Here is a 25,113-nt window from a genome sequence, read left to right as displayed (position 1 = left end):
ATAACAGTGTCTTCTTGACCCACGTATCAGTACGTACAAAATAAGAGGACAATATTTTGTACTTTAAGTGTTGATGCAGTAAGCAGGTAAAGCCAGCAAGTGGCGCTGTAATGCGTCAGCGCGGCTCTTCAGCAGCAGACGAAGAAGACGTAACGCGTGACGTACAATGTGTGCGCACTGAATCTCACACGTGTTGTTTTCATTATATGCTCGTTACTTTTTTTCCTCCTTGGAAGTGATATCTGTGTTAAATTCAAGCGTAAACACGCTAAAACCACAACTATGGGGAAGAAACTCAAAGTTGGAAAGACCAGAAAAGATAAATTCTACCACTTAGCCAAAGAAACAGGTAGCGAAACAAGCTTATAAAATATTTCATTTTTATTTTAGCAATAGCACTTCTGCCATGCTAGCCAGCGACATAGACTCCCAAATGTAACATGGTACCTAATTCCTATTTGTCTTGTCCTTTTCAGGTTATCGATCTCGTTCGTCATTCAAACTCATCCAACTTAACCGTAAATACCAGTTTCTACAGAAAGCTAGAGCTTTGGTGGATCTATGCGCTGCTCCTGGAGGATGGTTAGTCATCTCATCTGATGTGATTTCAATTCATCTTTGCGGATTGTAGATTGAAGAATATTAAAGTTGCAAGTCCAATTTTAAATAATGAATAATAAATCATCAAGTCCATAACGTGTATGGGAAACATTTAAAAACAAAACGAGAAATGTCATAATATAGACTGGTTTTGCTGACGTGACATGTCTTTACAGGTTGCAAGTGGCGTCCAAATTTATGCCTATTTCTAGCCTTGTTATTGGTGAGTGCACTTCTACCCTGACCTAGTAAATTAGAATATTTTTTTCAAGTGTACATATGCTCCTTGCAGGTGTTGACTTGGTGCCTATCAAGCCCATCCCCAATGTAGTGACCCTTCAAGAAGACATCACCACTGAGAAATGCAGACAGGTAAGTCTTGCCTGGAAGGTGAAATGTTGAACGCTGGACGATGTCATCATCATCATCAACTTGTTCTACCTCCATTTGGATAATTTTATTACCTCCATGCAGGCCCTCAAAAAGGAACTACATACCTGGAAGGTTGACGTTGTGCTAAACGATGGCGCTCCAAATGTAGGAGCCAACTGGCAGCATGATGCATTCTCCCAGGGTATGTGACACTTGTCTAAATCAGCAATTTTAGGCAAATTACTTCATAAGAGTAATTAGTTATTGTGTCAGCCAACCTCTCTAATGCCATTTGTGTTCTTTTACTACTAGCCCACTTGACTCTCATGGCCTTGAAACTGGCCGCTGAGTTCTTGACAAAAGGGGGCACTTTTGTCACAAAGGTATTCCGCTCTAAAGACTACCAGCCTCTACTCTGGATCTTCCAGCAGTTCTTCAAGAAGGTTCAAGCCACCAAGCCCCAAGCATCTAGGAATGAGTCAGCTGAGATATTTGTTATTTGCCAGGGTCAGTAGCAGATTTGCACTGCAATAATATCTGCATTTGTAATGGTAAACTAATCATTCTATGCATTTATACACAGGTTTTCTAGCTCCAGACAAAATTGACCCCAAGTTCTTTGACCCCAAATATGCATTCAAAGAGGTGGAAGTGCAGGCCAAAACTGTGAAAGAACTTGTTGTGGAAAAGAAACCAAAGGTACGGTATGTGTGGGGCGAATCGGGACAAAAAAAACAGGACCTAGAGTGGAAAAGATGTCCAAGCATTTTTGTGTTTACAAGACTTAAATTTCGCTGTATGGGGGTGGTTCTATCAAAATAATGTTGTGTATTTAAAACAACCACATAGCTTTTAGAACATTTAATACACAATGCAAAACTCCATGGCTCTAATGCCTGTAGAAGTCTTCTACTGACTCAGATGGTCTTCTTGTGCCTCAGGCAGAGGGATACAGTGATGGCGACCTGACACTTTTCCACAGTTACACTGTGATGGCTTTTGTTAAAGCTGAAAACCCTGTGGACTTTTTGGCCAAAGCCAGTGAGGTAAGGAGTCAAGCAACACAGTTTTAGCTGCACACTTTGAGCTTCTGCAAAACAATGTTAAGCATTATTTTTAAAATGATCATATTTTACTCTGTTCTTTATCGTAGATTACTTTTGACAACCCAATCTTGGAGGCTCACAGCTCCACCACAGATGAGATAAAGGAGTGTTGTCGTGACATAAAAGTTTTGGGCCGCAAAGAACTTCGGTAAAAACGTTCCTATCCCCGAGTGCTATTATTTACAAGCTCCAAGGTACTGACATTTTCCATTGTTCAAACCCAGCAACTTGCTGAATTGGAGGACCAAGCTGAGGAGATACCTGGCCAAGCAATTGAAGGATGAGGCCAAGAAGCTTGACCAGGACATCAAGTACAAACTGCCACGATGGTGCACCGTTTCTGCCCAAGCGTGTTGAATGCCAATCCTTTCTCTTCCCTCGTTAGGCTAAGCTCTGATGAAGAGGGACGCGATTCGGATGGCGAGCCAAAGAGGAAGAAAGAGAAAGGGGAGGAGGAGGAGGAGGGTGATGAAGAAGAGGAAATTGAGAATAAACTAGCTGAGCTGAAAGCAGAGGAGGTGGCTGATCTCAAAAGGTACGACTCTTGGTTAAATGCTCTCATCCTAATATAGAAATAATGTCTTACACATTGACATTTATCTGTTTTCTTGTTGAATCAAATTAATTTCAGAAGTGCCTATCAAACTCGGTAGCTTTTCCCCTTACTTACTACCTGCTGGACCCCTGCTGAATAAGTCTTGGTGCAAAAAGCAAATTTCCCAGACTAGCTTAAAATACAATTCTACCACAAACTGCCTCAACTATAACAATTTCCACAGATAAGCGGAGGAATACTTTGACAGGAGATTTCTCTCTACTGATGGAAGCATTGAATTCTGTTTGACTATAATATTTGAGTATTTGTGCTGTCAGGAAGAAGAGGAAGTTGCTGAAAGAGCGCAGAAAGCAGAGGGAGAGGGTGGAGCTCAAAATGGATCTGCCAGGTGTCTCCATTGCTGACAATGAGGACGTCAGCATGTTCTCCCTCGCCACCATCAAGAAGAAACAAGTGAGGGCACGAACATGCGCACACATACAGACATGGATGGACACACACATTTTATCTGTTATCCTAACTTAGCAGTGTGTGCTTGCTTAGTATTTACGTATGTGCCTAAATTAAGTCTTAACCATCTGCTTGCCCTTTGGTGGTTGGCTGATCACTGGTTGAGAAAGTTCTTCTTTCCTCCCACCTATCAGGCGCTGGCTGATATTTCCAAGGGGGACATGCAAGCAGCAGACTCGCTAGCAGAGGGGGAGGATGACTTCTCTTTCTCCGATGAAGATGAGGACCAAGCAGATAACATGTCCCTGGCCTCTGACTTGGACGACGATGACATGGAGGAAGTGGAACTTAGACAGAAGGAGCTGGAGAAAAAAAAAAAGAAGTGAGTGAGCGATTTGAGCAAAGTGGAGTTTGTCTGCAATGAATTGTCCAATTTCATTCTGCCTGTTTTCAATCATGATGCTTATAGAAATGATGAAAATCCGATGTAGGCTAATGTACAGTTTGCCTGTCTTCAGAGTGACATTCGCTGAAGAAGAGGAGGTGGATGACGACAAAGAAGGGGGTGGCTTACTGGTGGAACTTGAAGAAAAAGATGAGAAGAGAGAGCGTCAAACCAATTTGTGGTTCAGCAAGGTGTCACCATGCGTTTATCTCACAAGGCAATCCATCAAATGACCCTATCTTTTCCACCTGTAGATGAGCCATGTGATTTGTGTGGTTTTGTAGGATATTTTTTCTGAGATTGAGATGGAAGGAGATGCTGAGAATGAGATCAGGCAGGCACAGTGGCTCCAAAACCAGCAACTAGGTAACATTGAGAAAGAATCATAAAAGTGCTAGTTTGTATTTGGCTCGTGCTTGTATTTTGGATAAAGAACTTTAAATTGTAACTAGCATTTTTTTATCTGTGAATAAGGAAAACCATTAACCAGCAGTTTTTTTTTTTTCAAGTGCAATACGCATTTGAAAAATGATACAAAATTCCTTAAAATATTATATTTATTTATTTAATGAACATTAATTTAATCAAACAGATGTTAAAAAAGTTTGTCTTCCTAAAATCTGACAGCAATTTGAAATTATTTATGCACCTGATTATAATTGACGTTATGTTCATGAACTTGTAACATTGAAAAAAGGCATATTGTAACATTTTGGAAATCGTGAAATGTTTTGAAAATGAAAGTGTTAAATTTGACCTTGGAAAAATAGCTTTGATCTAATATTGACAATAATCTGTTATTGCAATATTTCTTTTTTTTTTCTTTTAAAGGAAAAGGCATAAAGAGGAAAGCGGAAGAAGTAGAGGAAAAGGAGGAGGAGGAGGAGGAGGAGGAGGAGGAGGCTGCTCCAATAGTCGAGGAAGAGGTGGAGCCTCCAAAGGAAGCCGTGGAAGACAGTGACAGCGACTCAGATGACAGCGACGATGAAGAGTAATTAAATTGATTTCAATTTTACCATACTAAAATGGTGCTAGTGTTGCAGAGGGATGGCATGTTTTACATAAATAAGCAATAACATTACATTTATAACCAAGGTATTAATAAATAAGAACAAGTTGACTGCTTCTTCTAGACACATTAAGAAGTTGAAGCAGGCAAAGGGTGCCACTGGGAAAGGTCTGGATGACGACGATGACGACGACTTCCAGGTCGTTCGAGTGGAAAGGACCAGTGAGTAAAATTTGCCTTTAGGAAATGTGTGAAGAATCTGATTCTGATTAATCGCTTTTCACTTTACATGTGTTATTGTGCTCTGCCCACTAAGGTAAGAAAGCACGCATTTTGGATGCTGAAGGCCTTGCCCTTGGTTGCCAGATTGCCACATCTCGGAAGAAAACCAAAGACCTGGTGGACAACTCCTTCCACAGGTGCGTGGGTACGCCAAATACAAACGGCCAATAAGAGAGTTGTATACAGTCTGTGCAGTATGACAAAACAATGCTAAAATTGTAATTTAAAAAAAAATGATATTTAATGACAACAATATTTGTGTGAGGTGCTTGTATTGTTATATAAAAGTGGAGATGAAAGGAGTGGAGGAAAACAGCACAAGTTCATGCTTTTGCAGATTTGCATCCTCTGATCAGCCTTGGGAGTTACCTGAATGGTTCCTGAAAGACGAGGTCAAACACAGGAAGAAGCCAGTGCCGGTCACCACGGAGATGGTGGAGGAGTATAAACAGAAGTGGAAGGAGATCAACGCCCGGCCAATAAAGAAAGTCGCTGAGGCCAAGGCCAGGAAGAAGAGGAGGGTAAGATCAAGTGAATTGGGTCTTTGTCATCACTACACATTTTTGTTGTTGTAGTTTGTAAAAAACAATATTTGTTTTTTTCTCATCAGATGCTGAAGAAGATGGAGCAGGCTAAGAAGAAAGCAGAGGCAGTTGTGAACACAGTGGACATTTCTGAGAGGGAGAAGATGGCTCAGCTTAAGAGGTTTGGTTTTTCACCATATGGGATAAATGCAACAATGCCCATTTGGCTAATTGTCTTCTCGTTGCTATTATTTCTATCAGTATCTACAAGAAAGCCGGCGTGGGAAAAGAGAAGCGAGAAGTGACGTATGTCGTGGCCAAAAAGGGAGCTGGGAGGAAAGTGAAGCGGCCTGCTGGCGTCAAAGGCGTCTTCAGAGTGGTGGACAGTCGCATGAAGAAAGATATGCGTGGGATGCAAAGGAAAGAACAGAAAACAAAGGGTGGCAAAGGAAAAGGAAAACAGGCAAAAGGTAACAAAAAAGGGGGGAAGACAAATAAAGGGCGAAAAGGAACATAAATGAGAAATAGGTCCATGAATATTTTGTTTTCTGTTTGATTGAAAGAGCTGTAATCAAATATTGTTTTGGAGGCATGGGAGTAGTAAAATGTGTTTGCTTTTCTAAGAACAGTGGTTGGTCTGAACTCTCAATTGCAGAAAGTTGAAAAGGTCTGTCATTAAGAAATGTAGCCATTATTTTTTGTAAATAAGATAGACATATTTGCAATAAATTGGTTTTGATGTGATTGTGGAATACTGAACTTTGTGTAACATTTGATCAGCGTTTGACACCACATATTAGGTGAAACTGACAATTTTTAGTTTACAAACATTTAGATATATGAATTGAAGTCCTTAAAAATATCTAATAACTAGTGTTAACATCACGCAATCATGACATACGAACCAACATAACAGCTGTGAGTTACTACTACTCCAGCGCGTTACTGTCAAAAGATGGCGGCCGTTTGACGTATGATTTGGATGCTAGTGCGCTCACTTCCGTGAATGCTTTGCGTGTACACGATGACTCAATAAATACGCGACAGTTGTCAACGCCGCAATCGACGCAATAAATACGCGACACGCGTCCACTCCAGAATTCCCCTGCTCAGGAGACTAAATGCTTTATCTCAGCAAAAATTGTGACTAGCAGCATTTAACTAGATTGAGAGGTGGCCGTGAAGTGATAGAGTCGTCACGATGCTCCTTGTCGTCCTGTTCGGTTACCTGATTCTGGCCTCTGGTCAACAGCATGACGAGGACTGGGTTGACCCATATGACTTGCTCAACTACGACGCTACCACTAAAACTATGAGGAAGCCCGCTGAGGTAGAGTTATTCCTTAATATTCCTACCTGACTAAATAATCGCTATCTTTATGTCTATAAATGCAAATGAAATGTGATGGACTGCTTGCTGATATCAATTTATTTAACCACATTCTTCGTAGAAACCAGTAAGGGATTTAAATGTCCCAATTTCAAGAAAAGGGCACGACGACTGGGGGCAAGGTGAACTGAAGGTCTGCAACCAACAGTTGTCTGATTTACAAACTCAGGTGAGTGGTTGCATACTTTTATAGAAACGCTGTGTACAGAAACGGTGTTTGCATTTTGCTTCTCTTCAGGTTGAAGCCCAAATGACGAGTACGAGACGCAACCTGCAGCAGGCCACATGTAATCCTGTTTTTAAAAGATTCCTGAGCAGACTCCTGAAGGACATACAAAGAATTGAAGAGGTACGTTGTCTTTGCCTGTCATTGGTGTAGTGTCAACGTACTTCGAAATGTTGTCAATTTAATATTTTTTTATAATTCACTACAACAGTCAGCCATATGTTATCATAGTTATTGTAGATCAGGCATTCTCAAAAGTCTAAGTCCAGTATATAATACATATGTACTGATGCCACAAACTTCCCAGCGTGCTTTGAAATGCTCCTTGTAAAGTAGTTGTTGCTCTTTATATGCTTTGCTCTGATTATATCTGTGGCTCTTGATGGAAAAATCTCATGAAAGGACAGAATGGACATACAAACTTGAATGTGTGTCATCCTCTCTGTACGAGGATGTTACAATACCATTTAGCTGACAATATATTTGACTCTGAACTGGAAGAGATAGAAAGAAACCTTCTGCCCCCCTCCCTCCCCACACACACTTGTACAGCCTCAAGACTCCGTAAACTATGACGCCACAATTCGACTGTCCGGCCAAGCCATGGCCGAGATTCAGACCTTTCTTGATGGGGAAGACGGCTGCAGATCAGGCGCTCTGGACCACGCCATCAGTCAGCTACTAGTGGACCTTCGACGACACGACTACGAGGCTTGGAAGTGGCGCTTTGAAGATACCTTTGGTGTCGAGCCGGACACACTTTTGAAGGTAAGAAAGGGGGAGGTCCTGAAGACGTGTGTATTTTCTGTACTCAAAATTTGAAATAATATCCAATTTTATATACAGGAATGCAAATCATAACTTTGTTTTATAAGTCAGATTTTTTTGACCAATCGATTATTAAAATGATCAAACTGCCAATCTATTTACATTTCGTTATGACGATGCATGTTTTCTTTCTTTCCTATGTTTTCTGCTAGTTGGCCCTATGTGTTTTGGTTTTCACGGTCATCATCTGCACTCAGCTGTGGTCTAGCATCTCCTGGCTAGTGCAGTTCAAACGCCTGTTCGCCATCTGCTTCTTTGTCAGTCTTGTCTGGAATTGGTTATATCTGTACAAGGTGAGTCGGGATACTTGAAACATAGACTTCCTTTATAGACACTGGTTTTAAGACTTTGTTTTTGTCAGATTGCTTTTGCTGAGCACCAAAGGAACATTGCGACGATGAATAGCATCAACGACAAATGCACTGGAGTAAAGACGATTGACTGGCGCGATAGTTTGAAAGGTATGTTGAAACAACGGCACACGCTACTTACAAGAAGTGTAGATGCAATTCATGTGATGATGCAGATTAAAAGAAATAACTTGCTTTGCATCCTTGCAGAGTGGTTCAGAAGCACGTTAACTCTGCAGGATGACCCTTGCAAGAGATACTATGAAGTCCTCATGGTCAATCCTGTTCTGCTAGTACCTCCCACCAAGGTACGTGCCGCCAGATAACATTGAATACGGATAAAAAAATGTCAGCAACATTTGACGTCATTCTGCCTGCGGGTCAGCTGAGTCATATCTCGGACTTTGAGCAAGGGGTGGGGCAAATCCTCATTCTCAAGATACAAGTCGACAAACAGCCTTTCACACTCATCAGTGATTTCAGATATTTAGTAAATCTAACATGCATTTTTTGAGGAACGATTGAAATATTGCTATTTAGTAAGTTCACTACTTTAACAAGTGCTTAAAGTGGGTGAAAAAAGAAATGACTAAGTCGCAGTGGAGTTATGTGAACATTTCCTTCTGTGAAGGCAATCTCGGTTACGATCACCACCTTCATCACAGAGCCACTGAAGCACGTCGGCCTGGGGATCAGCGAGTTTCTGAGAGCGCTCCTCAAAGATCTTCCGATCACCCTACAGATTCCTGTTCTCCTCACGATTGTGCTTGCCATTGTGGTAAAGTCACTTGAATCGTTAGCCTGTCGAGTCGTGCATTGTCCTCCAAGTATTGCAGTCGGAGAAGGTCATCAAGTCAAGAAAAATCAAGGTTACTAAAAGACAAATTGTTCTTTTTAGGTATTCATGTATGGAAGTGTGCAGGCAGTTTTCCAGTACGGCATCACTGCACCTCTACGCCGTGACAGAAGGGATCCCGCCATACCGCCACCGGAGCAGCCTCGTCTCCAAGAAATCGAGGACCGTGGCCACATGGAAGCAGGGGACATGGCGCAGCCTCGTCCCCGACGCGATTCAAATGAAGCGCCATTGCACAGGAATCAGTTTTGCAGGTCCCGGCCCAACAAAGCCAGAGAAGGGCCAGCTCGGGTGTTTGTGGAGACTTTGCGCACCGCCGCGTCCTCCCACGTAGATGGGGGAAGGCGTGCGAGACGCGTGGAGGCAGGGCAGGGGGACGAGGCCGATCCTCAAGCGGACTCTGACTCTGACAACTATGCAGAGGCAGAGGAGGAGCAAAGAGGTGCCACTGGTGTTTTGCTGTCACAGGTTGACGCCAAAACTAAAAAAACTAAAGGCACAGACTCTCAGTCCGAACATCCAAAAGACCACGACACCAAAGAGAGGAAGCCATCTGGACCTCCAGAGACTCTACCTAAAGATAATGTGCAGATAAAAGCTCAGGTATGTGGTAGTTCCTGTTTTGGGGTTATCATTACATCACCGCCATGTGCTATTCTGTGGTGCGTCACAAATAAGCCACAGACAAAGCAAAATGGACTTCTGGGGTTAAACCTTCAGAGGTTCACTCAACTGAAGTCCCACATGACTTGCAGCTGATTTGAACAACTTTTGATCTTTGAGAGAGATTCCTGGTTGAATTTTAAATTGTAATACCCCTGGAGTGGTCAACGTGACTATTTTTGGACAAAACCTTCCGGACCTGAAACTGACAGTAGGAATTGGACAACACTTCCAATGTTACATTGCAATACCTGTCTCTGGAGGACTGAAAGGTCTCAACACTTCCAATTTTATATTGCAATACTTGTCCCTGCAGGACCCAAAGGCCTCAACTGGAAACTCAACGCCGCCTGTCTCACTGACAAATGTGGAAACGCTCGGCAGGCCTGTTCAGGAGACAGGATGAAACTACGTTTGGAGCTTGTGGCTTCACCGGTGGATGTCACAGTGCCAAAATGATGTCATCTCTGCTTAGTTGGAGGCTGAGTAGCCCTTAGCTTTAACAGCTACTTGCTGTTGCAGTAAATGCTCTTCAAGTCGAGACGTCAATACTCTGTATGAACTGCCGGCGAACACGTAAGCACTTTAAGCACGTTGAAGAGAACTTGTGGTGCTCAGAAGAATTTTTTTTATCTTTTTTGGTTACAGTGCACTGTTTGACAAAATAGGAAGTGTCAGTTGATGCCATTTTAAAGCAAAATTTGAATCAGGAATGGTGTTCAAATTTTTTTTATGTGAATACATTTGTTTTTGTACTTTTAGAATTGTATTTTAAGTCTTAAAGGTAGATGCTCAGGCATATTTTATTTTCTTTTTTGTATAATTATCGGTGAGGTCGCACGAGACCCAAAGTTTAACAGGGAGCTTGCATTTGTAGATTGCTGGTCAGCATGAGGGTGTGAGAATAGATTAGAATTGGGGAAATCTACCTGTTATTTTTATGCCTGATGTAGTGGGATGCTCATCTGTCTATAATGTCTCATCAGTCCAGAACAGTGACGTGCCGTACATTTTGTACCTATACCTTCACTGGGGACTTATTCTACATAATATTGCTTTGCAATTTTTTTAAACCCTTTTAACACTGGTCATTTAATGATTTCGAGACTGATGCTTCAGTGTCATTGTGCTTGAACTTGATGGCGGTTTTCAACATTCTAAATTTTAAATTCGTAAGCACTAACTACACCCAAGGAGAAAATTGTTGGTATCACCTCCCCGTCAATGAAAGAAATATAAAATAAAGACAAAAATGTAATAAAATTAAAGACCTATTGCAACTTAGCACTTGAAAACCAGAAATTGCTTTTGAATTGTGCTTCAGCAGTTTTATCAAAAATGAAACAACTTTATAGCGTGCTCCAGCTGTTTCTCCAAAAGCGCTTTACAGACTGACATATTTTTGTGCCCTCTAAGCCCTGAGAAGCCACAAGAGGGCATTAAAGCCTAAATAATCGGAGATATTTGCCTGAGAGAAAGCAAACCCAGCACCCAACCTTTGATAAATGATAAAATATATGATGATGATGATAGAACTTTATTTATCCCACAGCGGGGAAATTTATTTGTCACAGCAGCGTATTCTTGCACTCTTGTACGCTGCTATGACAAGTACATTTCCCCGCTGTAGGGTAGATAAAGTTCTAACATCATCATCATCATATATTTTTACCCCACTATCAAAAGATACCATTTGTGGGTCGTTTCTGTGTTAGGGTAATGTCAAACGAATTTACAATGATATTGTGTTTCGGGTTGTGTATTTATAATTAAACCTATTTGTATAAACAATTCTAAATGAATTTTAAAATCTTTCAAATTTTTTATTGTTTGACTTGCATGGGGGGGGGGGGGGGGGGGATTGTGGCAGCTAATGTTCCAACACGCAGAATTTAAAGAACATATTGAACACTTTTCGAGCCATTTAATTGTCACCCACAGATGAATAAATAATTTCAAACTAAACAAAATAAGAAATGCACTGAAACGCTAAAGGTGGGCTCATGAAACTAAAATTGATGTTTGTCGGGGGCCCCTGTGAACTCATTCCACACTCCCTTCCAGCATGTAAAATGTCTGTCAATTTTTTGTTTGTGATTATATGTCACACACACATCAGATGGGAGGGGCCGCAGATTTCGCCATGAAGCCGCTGCTGGCATAACATGAGAAAATATTTATTGTAGTCGTAATGAGGTATTAGGAAAAGCAGTGAAGTTATCTTTGATTTTTGGCACTGGAAAGTTTACAGGTCATGGAGGAGTTTGTGACAACATTTTAGGTCAGGTTGGAATGACATTAAAACCTATTAGTGAAACCGGCCTTCCACAGTTGCTTGTTTATTCCTCACAATAAATTCCTCATGTCTAATTGTAATTTGCTTTTTTAAATGATATTATTCAAAAAGATAGTCACGGGATGAGAAAATTACATGTGAGCCACAATTATTGATGGATATGGTCAAAAAGTAAATTGAGAAATTTTAGGTGCTCAAACCGCAATGTGTTTATTTGTGTGATTTCAGTTTGCAGTGGTTTACAACTGAACTTCCATTTTATTAAAGGTGTGACTAATATTCTGATGCGGTACATTTTTACACTCCTCCAAACTGCTACTACAGTAATGATCATTTTATTTTACTGTAATTTTGCTTTAAACATGACCTCAGCATTGCAATTATAATGTATAGAATCGGTGTTGTTTTCCATTGTAAATACAATTAAAATAAAAATACAAAACTGTGACGCAAAAATTCAACAAATTGTGTTAATGGTGGGAAAAAAATCAATTCTTAACAGTTTTCTAAAATCTTCACATTTAAGAGTTATTTTTCTGAAAATGTTTGTTTTACTTTTACTTGCAGGAGAAAAATATGTCACAACACGCAGAAGTCAATGAACATAGAAAACCCAAAAAATGTAAAGTGCTTGCTTCAAGCCATCTTATTGCCACTTCTAGGTGAATATTATGTCAAACTAAAGCAAAGAATCAAAAACACAGTGATGGCAACCGGAATAAGAGAACTTCAAAAGGCAAAAGTCAGGTTGGGTTGACTTGTTTTATTTGTGACATCTATTATTTCTTGTTTACCTAACCGCTATGGCCGGGGCAAGATAACACCATTGACAGAGAGATGCCTGGTTAATCATACCTGATTTTTGGGCATGTGCACAACAGTGAAATGCCTTTATAAAGGAGCATCTGACATGGATCAGTCACATCCATCGCTATGAGGGTGCTCGTGCTTGCCTTGGCTGTGGCCCTCGTGGGTATGTCTTCTTGCTTTTACATTGTTTTACAATTTCTGGTGGATTTTGAATGTAAAATAACTCTTTATTCCTATTTTCACTATTCATTCAGCTGCCGATCAGGCCAAAGTTGGTGAGTAAATCCTTACAAAAAAAAGTCAATGTTTTTGATTCATACTCAAATTAACTGTGTCTTGTTGCAGATCCAGAGTTTGCTGTTGGAAAGACATATAGCTACAAATATGAAGCAATTCTTATGGGCGGACTTCCCGAGGAGGGTTTGGCTCGTGCAGGATCCAAAATAAGGACCAAAGTTCTTATCAGTGCATTGAGCGCTAACAATTTCATATTGAAGGTAGCGATCATTCTTGTGACAGGAGAAAGACATTTTCAGATGGATGTTCATGTAATGACTACTCGTTCTCTTTCCCTCGTAGCTCCTGGATCCAGAACTCTTTGAGTACAGCGGTATCTGGCCCAAGGATGATTTCATTCCAGCCAACAAGCTCACCTCGGCTCTATCAGCTCAACTCATGACACCGCTCAAATTTGAGTATGCTAATGGCGTCGTAGGAAAAATCTTTGCCCCGGCTGGTGTCTCTGCCTCTGTGCTGAACATTGTGAGGGGAATCCTCAACATGCTCCAAATGAACATCAAGAAGACGACAAACGTCTACGAGCTTCAGGAGGTACGACTAATCTCTTTCATTATAACAATTGCAAATTTAGCTGACACGTATGTTTTGATTGTGGTGGAATAGCCCGGCGTACAAGGCGTGTGCAAGACCCAGTACGTGATCACCGAGGATGCCAAGGCTGAGCGATTCTTTTTGACCAAGACCAAGGACCTGGACCACTGCCAGGAGAGAATTATCAAGGATATCGGCACGGCTTACACTGAGAAATGTCCTGAGTGTAAAAGGGTAGGCGCCGGTTGTCACTTGTCACCTACATTGTGATGTTTAATAGCATCTTAACGTCTTTTTCTTGTTGTTTATGTAGAGAGGCAAAGCCCTGATGGGAACTGCAGCATACGACTATGTCATGAAACCATCAGAAACAGGTGCTCTGATCCTGGAGGTGTCCTCGGTTGAGCTGATTCACTTCTCTCCCATGAACTTCCTGAACGGTGCTGCCCAGATGGAGGCTAAGTATGTGCTCCAATTTTTTATTTTTTTTTTAAAAAAAGGTGAAAGACAAAAAGAGAGGTCATTCAATAAACAATGTCGGTCCTCAGGCAATGGTTGAAATTCGTGGAGATCCAGAAATCTCCAGTGGAGCCCAGCAAAGCCGAATATCTCCCACGTGGTAGCCTGCAGTACGAGTTTGGCAGTGAGCTGCTTCAGACACCCATCCAGCTTCTGAGGATTACCAATGCTGAGGCTCAGGTACTTCAATGATTACTCCAAACCATTTTCATTTTCACCACTTCACTTTTTTGGTTCACAGATTGTTGAGATTCTGAACCATCTGGTGAGCAACAATGTGGCCAAAGTCCATGAAGATGCACCTCTGAAGTTCATCGAGCTCATCCAGCTGTTGCGTTTGGCCAAGTACGAGAGTATCGAGGCCCTCTGGTCGCAGTTCAAATCGCGTACGGCTCATAGGTAATTGCAAGCTTGATTTAAAAAAAAAAAAAAAAATCACACTTGACCCAAATAATAACTTAGATGGTATTCCTCACTTTCAGAGAATGGATCCTGAATACTATCCCTGCCATTGGGACTCATGTTGCACTGAGGTTCATCAAGGAAAAATTTGTTGCTGGTGAGATAACCTTTGCTGAAGCAACTCGGTCTTTGGTGGCAGCCGTCCACACGGTGACTGCTGACACGGAAGCCCTCAAACTCCTCCAGGCAAGTCAAATTGTCATGGCGACAAAAAAAGAATCAAAAGTTGTGACATATTTCTATGTATCGACTCATTTTAGGAGTTTGCCGAACACCAAAAGGTTATGGAAAGTCCGGTTTTGAGAGAAGTTGCTGATTTGGGCTATGGCAGCCTGGTTTGGAAATACTGCGTGGAGAACCCGAATTGCCCAGTGGATTTGGTCAAGGTATGATGGCTTTGTCCTTTAGCTTTTGTACAACTGAATGTGTTGTAGTAGTAATGCGAGTTTTTATTTTCCTCCACAGCCTATCCACGACTGGACTACCAAGGCTGTTTCCAAGGGGGATGTTAAAGAAATAATTCTCACTCTCAAAGTTGTGGGCAATGCAGGACATCCTAGCAGCCTCAAGCCAATCTTGAAGGTCTTACCTAACTTTGGGAGCGCTGCTGCTAATCTGCCACTGGAAGTTCACATCGAAGGTGTTCTGGCCCTGAGGAATATTGCAAAGAGAGAGCCAAAAATGGTGAAAATTAATGCTCTGATTCCAATAACTAAAATTCTTGGAAGCAATTTTGTTACATGTTGTGATTTTCTGCTTCAGGTCCAGGATGTTGCCCTTCAGCTGTTTATGGATAGAGCTCTTCACCCAGAGCTCCGTATGGTCGCTGCCATTGTTCTGTTTGAGACCAAACTACCCATGGGTCTGGTGACTACGCTTGCTGACGCACTCTTGAAAGAAGAAAACCTCCAAGTTTCCAGCTTGGTCTACTCTTACATGAAGGCAATGACAAGATCCACCACTCCCGATTTTGTCTCTGTGTAAGTATCTTCGAAACAGTTACGGTTCATTGATGTCACTGATACATTTTCTTCCATTTGCAGTGCTGCAGCCTGCAATGTTGCTGTGAGAATCCTCAGCCCCAAACTTAACAGATTGAGCTATCGCTATAGCAGAGCTCTCCTTGTTGATGGCTATTACAGTAAGACCTTGACAAATCTAGCAGAGCTATCCCAGATTGATCAGTTGATGGTTCCCACCTTGTTTCTACAGACCCCTGGATGGTTGGTGCTGCTGCCAGTGCCTTCTATGTGAACGATGCTGCAACAGTTTTGCCAAGATCCCTCCTGGCCAAAACTCGCTCCTATTTGGCAGGAGCTTATGCTGATGTCATTGAGGTATAACAACAAATCAAAGCATTTCTCATCAAGAATATTCACCTGTGCAATATTTCAGATTGGAGTGAGAACTGAGGGACTCCAGGAAGCCCTTCTGAAGGTCCGAGATCTTCCTGACGACATGGATAGGATCACCAAGATGAAAAGAGTTCTCAAGGCTGTAAGTTCATACGTGATTTTGTATAATGTATTTCTCTTCTCTATGGCATCCATTTATGTTTATGCATCCCATCCCCAGATTGCTGAATGGAGGGCCCAGCCTTCAAAGAAGCCCCTTGCCTCGGCACATGTGAAGTTCTTCGGACAGGAGATTGCCTTTGCCAAGATTGACAAACCATTCATTGATCAGATAACCGCGGTACGTGTCTTCAACTATTACAAGATGGTTGAAACACAAAGCCTCAAGTCTTGGTCTCATATTTTGTCCACAGCTTGTCACCGGACCTGAAGTTCAGGCTTACGGAAGGTGGGCTTTGGATCAGGTGCTGGCTGGTGTGAAATTTAACTATGCTCAGCCACTGCTGGTTGCTGAGGTTCGTCGCATCCTGCCCACTACCGTCGGTCTGCCAATGGAACTCAGTTTCTATACTTCTTCTGTGATGACTGCCGCCGTTGAACGTAAGCTGGACCTCTGCTTAAATATCAGTGATGTGAAAATTAATTGACATCGTTTGACCCTGTCTCTTTTCCACAGTCCAAGCCACTGTGTCACCACCTATAGGTCAGGACTTCCATCCTTCCCAACTTCTTAAATCTGACATCAGCATGAAGGCTACATTTACTCCGAGGTGAAATGATACTTGAGTTCACCTGTTTATCAATCTACAAAAACCTAAACAACTCCATACCGAATGCCACTAACATATATTTTTTTTATATTTCTGTGTTTTGCAGTGTTTCCATGCATACTTATGCAGTCATGGGTGTGAATACGCCCATGGCCCAAGCAGTCGTGGTTTCAAGAAGCAAAAGTCACACTATTGTCCCAGCAAAAATGGAAGCAAGACTTGACATGATCAAGGGCAACTTCAAGTTGGACTTCCTTCCTGTTCCAGGAGTCAATAAGATTGCATCTGTACTGTACGTACATTTTTCTGGCATCTTCTCGTAACATTATGTTTGCAATTTTTTCATATTTTCTGCATCCCCACAGTATTGACACTTATGCCGTTGCACGAAATGTGGAAGATCTTGCCGCTGCTAAGATAACACCAATGATTCCAGCCGACTATTCACCACAGTTCCAAAAGAGCTCATCCATGTATCCCAGGATGGCGTCCTCTATGAATGACGGCAGGGTGAGTTTGAGTTCCAGTCGACTGTGTTGCCCAACCTTTTTGCAAAGTTATATTGTTCCTTCTGTTATGTTGTTTCAGTCAGTGCCATCTGAGCTTGTCATAGACCCATCTGGCAAAACAAACAAACTCAAGGTCTTTGAGAAAACGCTGTGTGAAAAAATGGAAACCTTTGGAATCAAGGCATGCGTTGTGATGGAATCTCGCAGCGCGGCTTTCATCCGAGACGTTCCACTGTATTATGCCATTGGGAAACATTCAGCTTTTGTTGAGGTTACACCAGGCAAGTGAGATGGATGAAGTCACTGGAATAAATAATGGTATAAATGGCGGTTATATAAAAAAAAAATCTGTCTTTGGTTCTAGTTTCTGGACCAGAAATCGAGAAGGTTGAAATTGAGATTCAGGTTGGAGAGAAAGCAGCAGATAAAATCATCAAAGTCATTGAACTGAGTCAAGATGACGAGACCCCTGAGGACAGGAATGTCCTGTTGAAACTGAAGAAAATCCTTTCTCCTGGTCTGAAGAACCTCACTTCCTCCAGCTCCAGCAGCTCCCGTTCTTCCAGCTCTGTCTCCAGCCGCTCAAGCGATTCTAGCTCATCCAAGAGCTCTTCAAGTTCCTCTCGAAGAACGAGCAAGGTGGCTGACACTCTTGACCCCAATTCCAAGACATCCAGGTTGCAGAGAGCCTCTAGAAAATCCTCCAGCAGCAGCAGATCCAGCAAATCCTCCAACAGCAGATCCAGTAGCAGCAGCAGCAGCAGCAGGAGCAGCCGTAGCGGCAGCAGCAGCAGCAGCCGTAGCAGCAGCAGCAGCAGCAGTAGCAGCAGCTCTCGGTCCAAGTCTAAGTCAAAGGTGAGCCACAAAATACTAAAGACACCACATCAAGTCTCGAAAAAAAATTAACTTATATTTCACCACTTCAGCGCCATCGTTACAACATGAATTTCATCAAGACCCACATCCACAAGGTAATTTCTGTTGCACATAAAAAAAAACATATGAAGGACATTCCTTCATCTAATTAAATTTCTCTTTTTCTTGTTTGTAGCATGCGCCTTCTTCAGCTCGTCAGGATAGCAAGAGCAGTGCCCAGAGTTTTGAGGACATCTACAATAAGGTGAGTTACATTCCAATATCATTCATTTGGGAAAAATTGTTCTTAAAATATAATTTATTTATTTTTTAGGCTAAGTACCTCTCTCGTACTGTCACCCCATCTGTGACCATCCTCATCCGTGCCGTGAGAGCCGACCACAAGGAACAAGGATACCAGATTGCAGCTTACTTCGACAAAGCAACTTCCAGACTGCAGATCATTTTTGTCAACCTGGCTGAGAAGAACAACTGGAGAATCTGTGCTGATGGTGTGAAACTGAGCAACCACAAGCTGATGGTAACAGTTCAACATTGTTTACAGTATTCATCCATGACTTTGATCTAGTGCTAACTGTGGCTATAACATTTTTAGGCCAAGATTGCCTGGGGTATTGAGTGCAAACAATACAAGACTGAGTTCAAGGCTGAGGCCGGCATTGTTGACCAACAGCCAGCATTCCGTATGAAGCTGACTTGGGAGAAACTTCCAAGCAACATGAAGTACTATGCAAAGCAGTAAGAGTCACTGTCTGCTTACATATTTCAAATATTTTTGTTTATGGTGGAATCACATGATCGTGTTTTGTTGCTGTTTTTAAGCATCATGTACAGGGTGTCTGAGTACATTTCAAGATACGCTCTTCAGACTGGAATTGAACAGATGAGGGACAGGAATCCTTCAAATGAGCTTAAACTGACAGTGGCGATTGTTTCAGAGCAAAGCCTGAACATTGTCTTCAAAACACCATCGGTAAAAAAAAAAAAATCATGCTTTATCCTTCTCACTTAGATTGCATATCACAATATTTCTTATATTTACAGAGGACTATCTACAAAGAAGACATGCGTCTCCCCATTTCTCTGCCCATTGGAAAAACTGCATCAGAGCTGCAGCTGTACCAGGACAGCTGGGTTGACAGCATCGCCTACATGGTCGCCAAGGCCAATGCAGGTAAAAACATTCTCTTCAACATTTTTAATTGAAAACAAAATTGAACTGGATGTTACTGATTAATATCAACCAATCTGCAAAGAAATGAAAAAAAAAGAAAAAAAAAATCTTAAACATAAAATTCAGCCCAAACTGTTTTTTTTAACATTATTTAGTATATATTTTTATATTATATATTATATTATATATATTTATTTATATATATATATTTTTTTATTTTGTCCAGCTGAGTGCAAAGTCATCAAGGACACAGTGGTCACGTTCAACAACAGGAAGTTCAAGGCAGAGATGCCTCACTCCTGCCCCCTGGTTTTGGCTCAGGATAGCACCAACGAGGCTAAATTCATTGTTCTGCTGAAGAGAGACCAAGAACACGATCAGAACATGCTCATTGTGAAGATCGCAGATATGTAAGGGAGTATTCATGTCACCAAAAGGTGACACAGAAAGCCAAAGAGTCTCATTTGTTTTTCAACAGTGATGTGGAGCTGTATCAAAAGGACCGTGTTCCCATGGTGAGGGTTAACAAAGAAGAAATCCCTGTCAATAGACTGCCATACCATCATCCAACAGGTTTGCTTTTTTTTTTCTTCCTCTTGATACCATCCTTCAAAGATTGCAAGTGAACGCTTAACGAACAATCGATTTATTTCAGCTGACATTCAGATCAGAAAGAGCGATGAGGGCATCTCTCTCAGCGCCCAAAGTCAAGGTCTTCAGGAAGTGTATTTTGACGTCAACGTCCAGAAGGTAATTGGTTCAAAGTCAAGTGTAGTGACAAAGAAGCTAACGCTGCTGTATATTTGTCTAGGTTAGAGTTGTGGACTGGATGAGAGGACAGATGGCTGGAATCTGCGGAAAGGCCGATGGGGAGGTCAGACAGGAGTTCCGCACACCTAATACTCGCCTGGCCAAGAACGCAGTCAGCTATGCTCATTCCTGGGTTCTGCCTTCTGAGAGCTGCCGGGACAACTCAGGTAAAGCCATTGCGTCTGACTTGTCCACTAACCAACTAACAATTGCGTGCCAACCTCTTCCAGAGTGTTACATGAAGCTTGAGTCAGTGAAGCTGGAGAAGCAGATGGTCGTCCACGGCCAAGAGTCTAAGTGCTACTCTGTAGAGCCTGTGCTGCGTTGCTTGGCTGGTTGCATGCCGCTGAGAACCACCACTGTCTCCATTGGCTTCCACTGCCTGCCTGCTGGTGAGTCTACAAAATGCGCACAAGATGGTGCGCTAAAATTCCGAATCGACTGCTGACAACCTTTATTCTGTTGCAGATACCCGTCTGAACCGTGCTGATGGCATTTTCTCCAAGAGCGTGGATCTGAGAGAAACAACCGAAGCCCACATAGCCTGCCGTTGCACCCCTCAGTGCGCTTAATCAGTCCAATGTTTATTTCCATCAACACCATTACTTCCAATCACAATAAAGTGTAAACTTTTAAACACGCAGACCTGTGTGATGTGTGGAATTCATGTCGTGCTGTTTTTCAACAATATAAACGTTATTCATTACCATGCAACGTTTCAGTCTCAAGTATGAACCTTTAAAAAAGATCAATTCACTTATACAAATATTCACAATGCTACACGTGGCCCATTTTACAGAGGACAGATTACATACTAATTAAAAAGATGCATCCTCTATATCACGTGCCACATATAAGGCCCGGGCGCCAGATACGACCCAGAACATCATTTTATGTGGCCCGCCAAGACTAATTGTGCATCAAATTCGTGTCATTACTAGAATTCCAAATTGTCTTCACTTTTAATAATACCTTATTTTTTTCTAATATTTGACCAGTTTTTACTCATCTGATTTGAATACGAGTTATTTGTCAGTTTTACATCAGGGGTGTCAAGCTGATCTACAAGGTTAACACTTAAGCACTCCAGTCCTCGGGGGCCGCATTCCAACATGTTTTCCAAGTTACCCTCGTTAAGCGCACCTGCGTGAAAAGTTTTAGCCACTTTCACGTTCTGCAGGAGCTAAAACTTTTCACGCAGGTGCGCTTAACGAGGGAATCACACGGACACTCCATTAGGTACACCACCATTTTCAAGTGTACCTTATAACAGGCCACTTTATTAGGGAACTATCATGGTCAAAGGTCACAGGTGTCAAGCTCTAGTCCTCGGGGCCGCGTTCCAATATATTTTCCAAGTTACCCTCGTTAAACACACCTGCGTGAAAAGTTTTTGGTCATTTTCACGTTCTGAAGGAGCTAAAACTTTTCACGCAGGTGCACTTAACGAGGGAATCACACGGACACTCCATTAGGTACACCGCCATTTTCAAGTGTACCTAATAACAGGCCACTTTATGAGGGAACTATCATGGTCAAAGGTCACAAGTGTCAAGCTCTAGTCCTCGGGGCCGCGTTCCAATATGTTTTCCAAATTACCCTCGTTAAACACACCTGCGTGAAAAGTTTTTGGTCATTTTCACGTTCTGAAGGAGCTAAAACTTTTCACGCAGGTGCACTTAACGAGGGAATCACACGAACACTCCATTAGGTACACCGCCATTTTCAAGTGTACCTAGTAACAGGCCACTTTATTAGGGAACCATCATGGTCAAAGGTCACAGGTGTCAAGCTCTAGTCCTCGGGGCCGCGTTCCAATATGTTTTCCAAGTTGCCCTCGTTAAACACACCTGCGTGAAAAGTTTTTGGTCATTTTCACGTTCTGAAGGAGCTAAAACTTTTCACGCAGGTGCTCTTAACGAGGTAATCACACGGACACTCCATTAGGTACACCGCCATTTTCAAGTGTACCTAATAACAGGCCACTTTATTAGGGAACTATCATGGTCAAAGGTCACAGGTGTCAAGCTCTAGTCCTTGGGGCCGCATTCCAATATGTTTTCCAAGATTCCCTCGTTAAGTGCACCTGCGTGAAAAGTTTTAGCTCCTGCGGAACGTGAAAGTGGCTAAAACTTTTCACGCAGGTGCGCTTAACGAGGGTAACTTGGAAAACATATTGGAACGCGGCCCCTTGAGGACTGGAGGTTGACACCCCTGGTTTAAGTGAAAAGTGCCACACCCGCCCTCACCCCCACTTTCTGATTGGCTGGTTGATCTGTGACATCACTCGGACACTCCATTAGGTACACCGCCATTTTTAGGTGTTCCTAATAACAGGCCAATTCATTAGGGAAAAATCATGGGTGAAAACAATGAGAAAAGACCAAGATGCATTTAAAAGCTTGCAGCAATCTTTTTATTTTTTTGATTGGAGGCAGAAAAAAACTATGAACTTTTCATTTTTGGAACAATGAAATTAGTTAATAAAATCCCATTTATGAACTATGAAATGAAAAAGTTCATTTTAAAAGTTGTGAACTGAACTTTGAAGAAGTTAGTGTAGAAAATGAACTTTCCCAACACTGTTTTGAAACACGCCCAAGGCTTTATTCTTTCTGGGGTGATATCCTTAACATTATGTCCAAGCTCATAGTGACTGTGTTCAAGTCCGAACCTCAAATTATTATTCTTGAGGTATCTGAAGTCTTCAAGACATTGAGCAAAACAGAATATTTAAGAGCATAAATAGTATAAACAAACCACCACTACCAACAAGCAAACAGATTCTTTACATTATGTAGTAAGTGCCATTAATGTGGTTTAATGGTACAAATAACACACTTTATTTTAAGCGATTAATATATTAAAGTTTGAATCAAATATTATGTAAGTTGATTTGTTGGTTATTATCACTGTCAATGTTATCATTGTAAGCACTCTTGTTAACATGTGAATGTACACTCTGATGAAGGCGGAAGAAACCGCCGAAACATGTCAGGTAAAGAACCTAAAACAATTTGTTTGATATAAAAGAAACCAGTGAAGTGTGAATGTACAGTCTGTATTGAATGTAGTATGTAGAGTCCGTCCATCCATCCATCCATCCTGTCCTGACGGGGGTCACAGGGGTGCTGGAGCCACCAAGCCATCATCGAACAGTAGGCAGGGGACAGCCTGAACAAATTCCACACATGGAGGGCCGGAGGTGGAATCGAATCCACCACCTGAGCACTCGAAAGTGCATGTGCTAACCAGTGGAACACTGTGCCACCTTTGAACAGTACACAAGAAAAAGACATGCAGAAAAATTACCATTGTGTACTGACATTATGTAGTAAGTGCCATTAATGTGGTTTTATGGTACAAATAACACACTTTATTTTAAGCGATTAATATATTGAAGTTTGAATCAAACATTATGTAAGTTGGTGTGTTGGTTATTATCACTGTCAATGTTATCATTGTAAGCACTCTTGTTAACGTGATTCAGTAATCACAGACTGCAAATTTAATAAATCTTCAAGGCAAAAAATAAAAAATAAAAATCACACAGTGAAGGACAGACATATCTTGCACCAAAAACTGAAAATAGGATCTGAATTATCTGATTTATATTTTGCTTGTTTGCATTTATTGAAACTATTTTTAAATCTCAAGGTGAGCACCTGTGTGATATTACATGCTGTTAAACATTTGCATAATTCTCATTAAAATTTTAATTTTATACTATGTCTGTCTACAAAGCCACATATGAAAGGTTTACAAACTAATGTATGGTATAGCAAAGCACAATAACAACTCTAACATGTTGGCTCATTATTTTTACCAATACATTTGTGTTGGAATTAATATTGTGTATGATTTGTTCAGTGAGTTATGCAAAGGTTGAATCAAGACAATCCGACTCCCCTTGTTGAGTTACTTTGACTCAACCTTTGCAGATTATCATGACCTGGATGACTGAGAATCTGCATAGACGTATTGCTTTATTTGCTTGTTTGTCTAAATTTCTATTCCTGCTTAATCTCCCGAACCTTTTTGCACGTGTACTTCTCCAAGGTTTTAAGTAAATTTGACTGCGCCACAAATGAATCAACTTCTGCCTCGCAACAAGTGGTAAATTAAACTTTAGAAGGAAAAATAATATGAAAGATTCTCCTGGTCAAAGTTAGTCTTTTTTTAAATACTGTATCTTGTGCACTACTTTGACAATTGCTGAAATGTCATGTCACCCACGGTCACACTGACCACAATCAAATAAAGCGAGCAAACAACCATAGTCATTGTGCCCTGTTGGTGTGAACTTTGAAACCAAATTTTAACTATGTGACATAGACATGATAGACACATTTTAATTTGTTAATACTACTGCTACAAATTCATTAATAAAACCTCAGTATGAAGACAATATTTTTAGTTAAATCAAATTAAGAGTGGTGCTTAATTCTATTTGGTTCATCAAACACTCATGTCCAATGAATGAATGCAAAGGTTTGAATATGTTCTAAAGCCTGTCATAAATTACCCCTGTTTAGGAAGCGATTGAATTATTATTATTTTTTTTTTACATTGCTTTAAATAATAGACAAAAATCTTTTGAGACCCCGATTAAGTTTGTGTATTTATGTGTAAAGCAAGAATTATATTAATAATCAAATTAAAACGGAAACAATTCGTCTATTCAAACGCTATTAAAAAATAAACTAATTGAGAGAATTATTTTACATAACAAAATACAATAAAATAAAACATACATAAAAGACAATTAAAAAAAGGATAATGTATAATTAGATTGAATTATACGTTATGGATCTAATCTGTCATTTTCAGTGAAGACAATAATTGATGTCTAATAAATAAGATTGAGCTTTAATCAAAATTCAGCTTGGGCATGAATAAATGTAACTATAATTATCATTGGTGCCCCGCGACACTCGTGAGGATAAGCGGTTCAGATAACAGATGGAAGGATGAATGCGGCATTTTCTTCTGATGGCACATTATCAAGAAGACAGCAAATATTTACAAATGATGCTTGACTTTG

At 41.1% G+C, this 25,113-nt stretch overlaps 3 protein-coding genes across 4 annotated transcripts; all 3 read left to right on the top strand.

The window, feature by feature from the left end:
* Positions 1-154: 154 nt before the first annotated feature.
* ftsj3 (FtsJ RNA 2'-O-methyltransferase 3) lies at positions 155-6,088 on the top strand. Its single transcript, XM_088394970.1, has 21 exons — positions 155-349; positions 477-582; positions 777-823; positions 893-972; positions 1,075-1,174; positions 1,285-1,479; positions 1,556-1,671; positions 1,914-2,018; positions 2,126-2,226; positions 2,303-2,389; positions 2,464-2,613; positions 2,952-3,087; positions 3,279-3,466; positions 3,603-3,720; positions 3,814-3,895; positions 4,361-4,520; positions 4,663-4,760; positions 4,855-4,957; positions 5,158-5,341; positions 5,431-5,525; positions 5,606-6,088. Exons 1-21 carry the CDS (start codon positions 283-285, stop codon positions 5,859-5,861), a joined length of 2,574 nt encoding a protein of 857 aa, XP_088251096.1. The 5' UTR covers positions 155-282; the 3' UTR covers positions 5,862-6,088.
* A 318-nt stretch (positions 6,089-6,406) lies between these two features.
* On the top strand, positions 6,407-11,459 carry clcc1 (chloride channel CLIC-like 1). The gene is made up of 10 exons (XM_088395273.1): positions 6,407-6,674; positions 6,796-6,903; positions 6,973-7,083; positions 7,513-7,728; positions 7,941-8,081; positions 8,150-8,249; positions 8,349-8,446; positions 8,770-8,916; positions 9,037-9,597; positions 9,974-11,459. Exons 1-10 carry the CDS (start codon positions 6,546-6,548, stop codon positions 10,061-10,063), a joined length of 1,701 nt encoding a protein of 566 aa, XP_088251399.1. The 5' UTR covers positions 6,407-6,545; the 3' UTR covers positions 10,064-11,459.
* A 1,352-nt stretch (positions 11,460-12,811) lies between these two features.
* On the top strand, positions 12,812-20,712 carry LOC148388379 (vitellogenin-2-like). 2 transcript variants are annotated; one of them, XM_088395272.1, is made up of 34 exons: positions 12,812-12,926; positions 13,018-13,038; positions 13,109-13,260; positions 13,343-13,594; positions 13,667-13,828; positions 13,908-14,056; positions 14,143-14,293; positions 14,355-14,512; positions 14,596-14,761; positions 14,836-14,961; positions 15,041-15,259; positions 15,338-15,555; positions 15,619-15,716; positions 15,788-15,912; positions 15,971-16,072; positions 16,151-16,270; positions 16,344-16,530; positions 16,607-16,700; positions 16,807-16,992; positions 17,066-17,210; positions 17,289-17,490; positions 17,574-18,064; positions 18,136-18,180; positions 18,261-18,329; positions 18,399-18,605; positions 18,681-18,823; positions 18,908-19,058; positions 19,130-19,259; positions 19,486-19,669; positions 19,738-19,832; positions 19,915-20,009; positions 20,071-20,236; positions 20,300-20,461; positions 20,538-20,712. In XM_088395272.1, the coding sequence occupies exons 1-34, from the start codon at positions 12,887-12,889 to the stop codon at positions 20,639-20,641; spliced, it is 5,115 nt and encodes a 1,704-aa protein (XP_088251398.1). In that variant the 5' UTR covers positions 12,812-12,886; the 3' UTR covers positions 20,642-20,712. The 2 variants fall into 2 exon arrangements, with proteins under 2 accessions (XP_088251398.1, XP_088251397.1); XM_088395271.1 differs by having other exon boundaries at positions 17,066-17,490.
* Positions 20,713-25,113: the final 4,401 nt, after the last annotated feature.

The sequence above is a fragment of the Syngnathus floridae genome, chromosome 13, assembly GCF_059516105.1.
Source record: "Syngnathus floridae isolate MCC-2025c chromosome 13, RoL_Sflo_1.0, whole genome shotgun sequence".
Taxonomy (NCBI): Eukaryota; Metazoa; Chordata; class Actinopteri; order Syngnathiformes; family Syngnathidae; genus Syngnathus; species Syngnathus floridae.
This window is presented reverse-complemented; position numbering and strand designations above follow the sequence as displayed.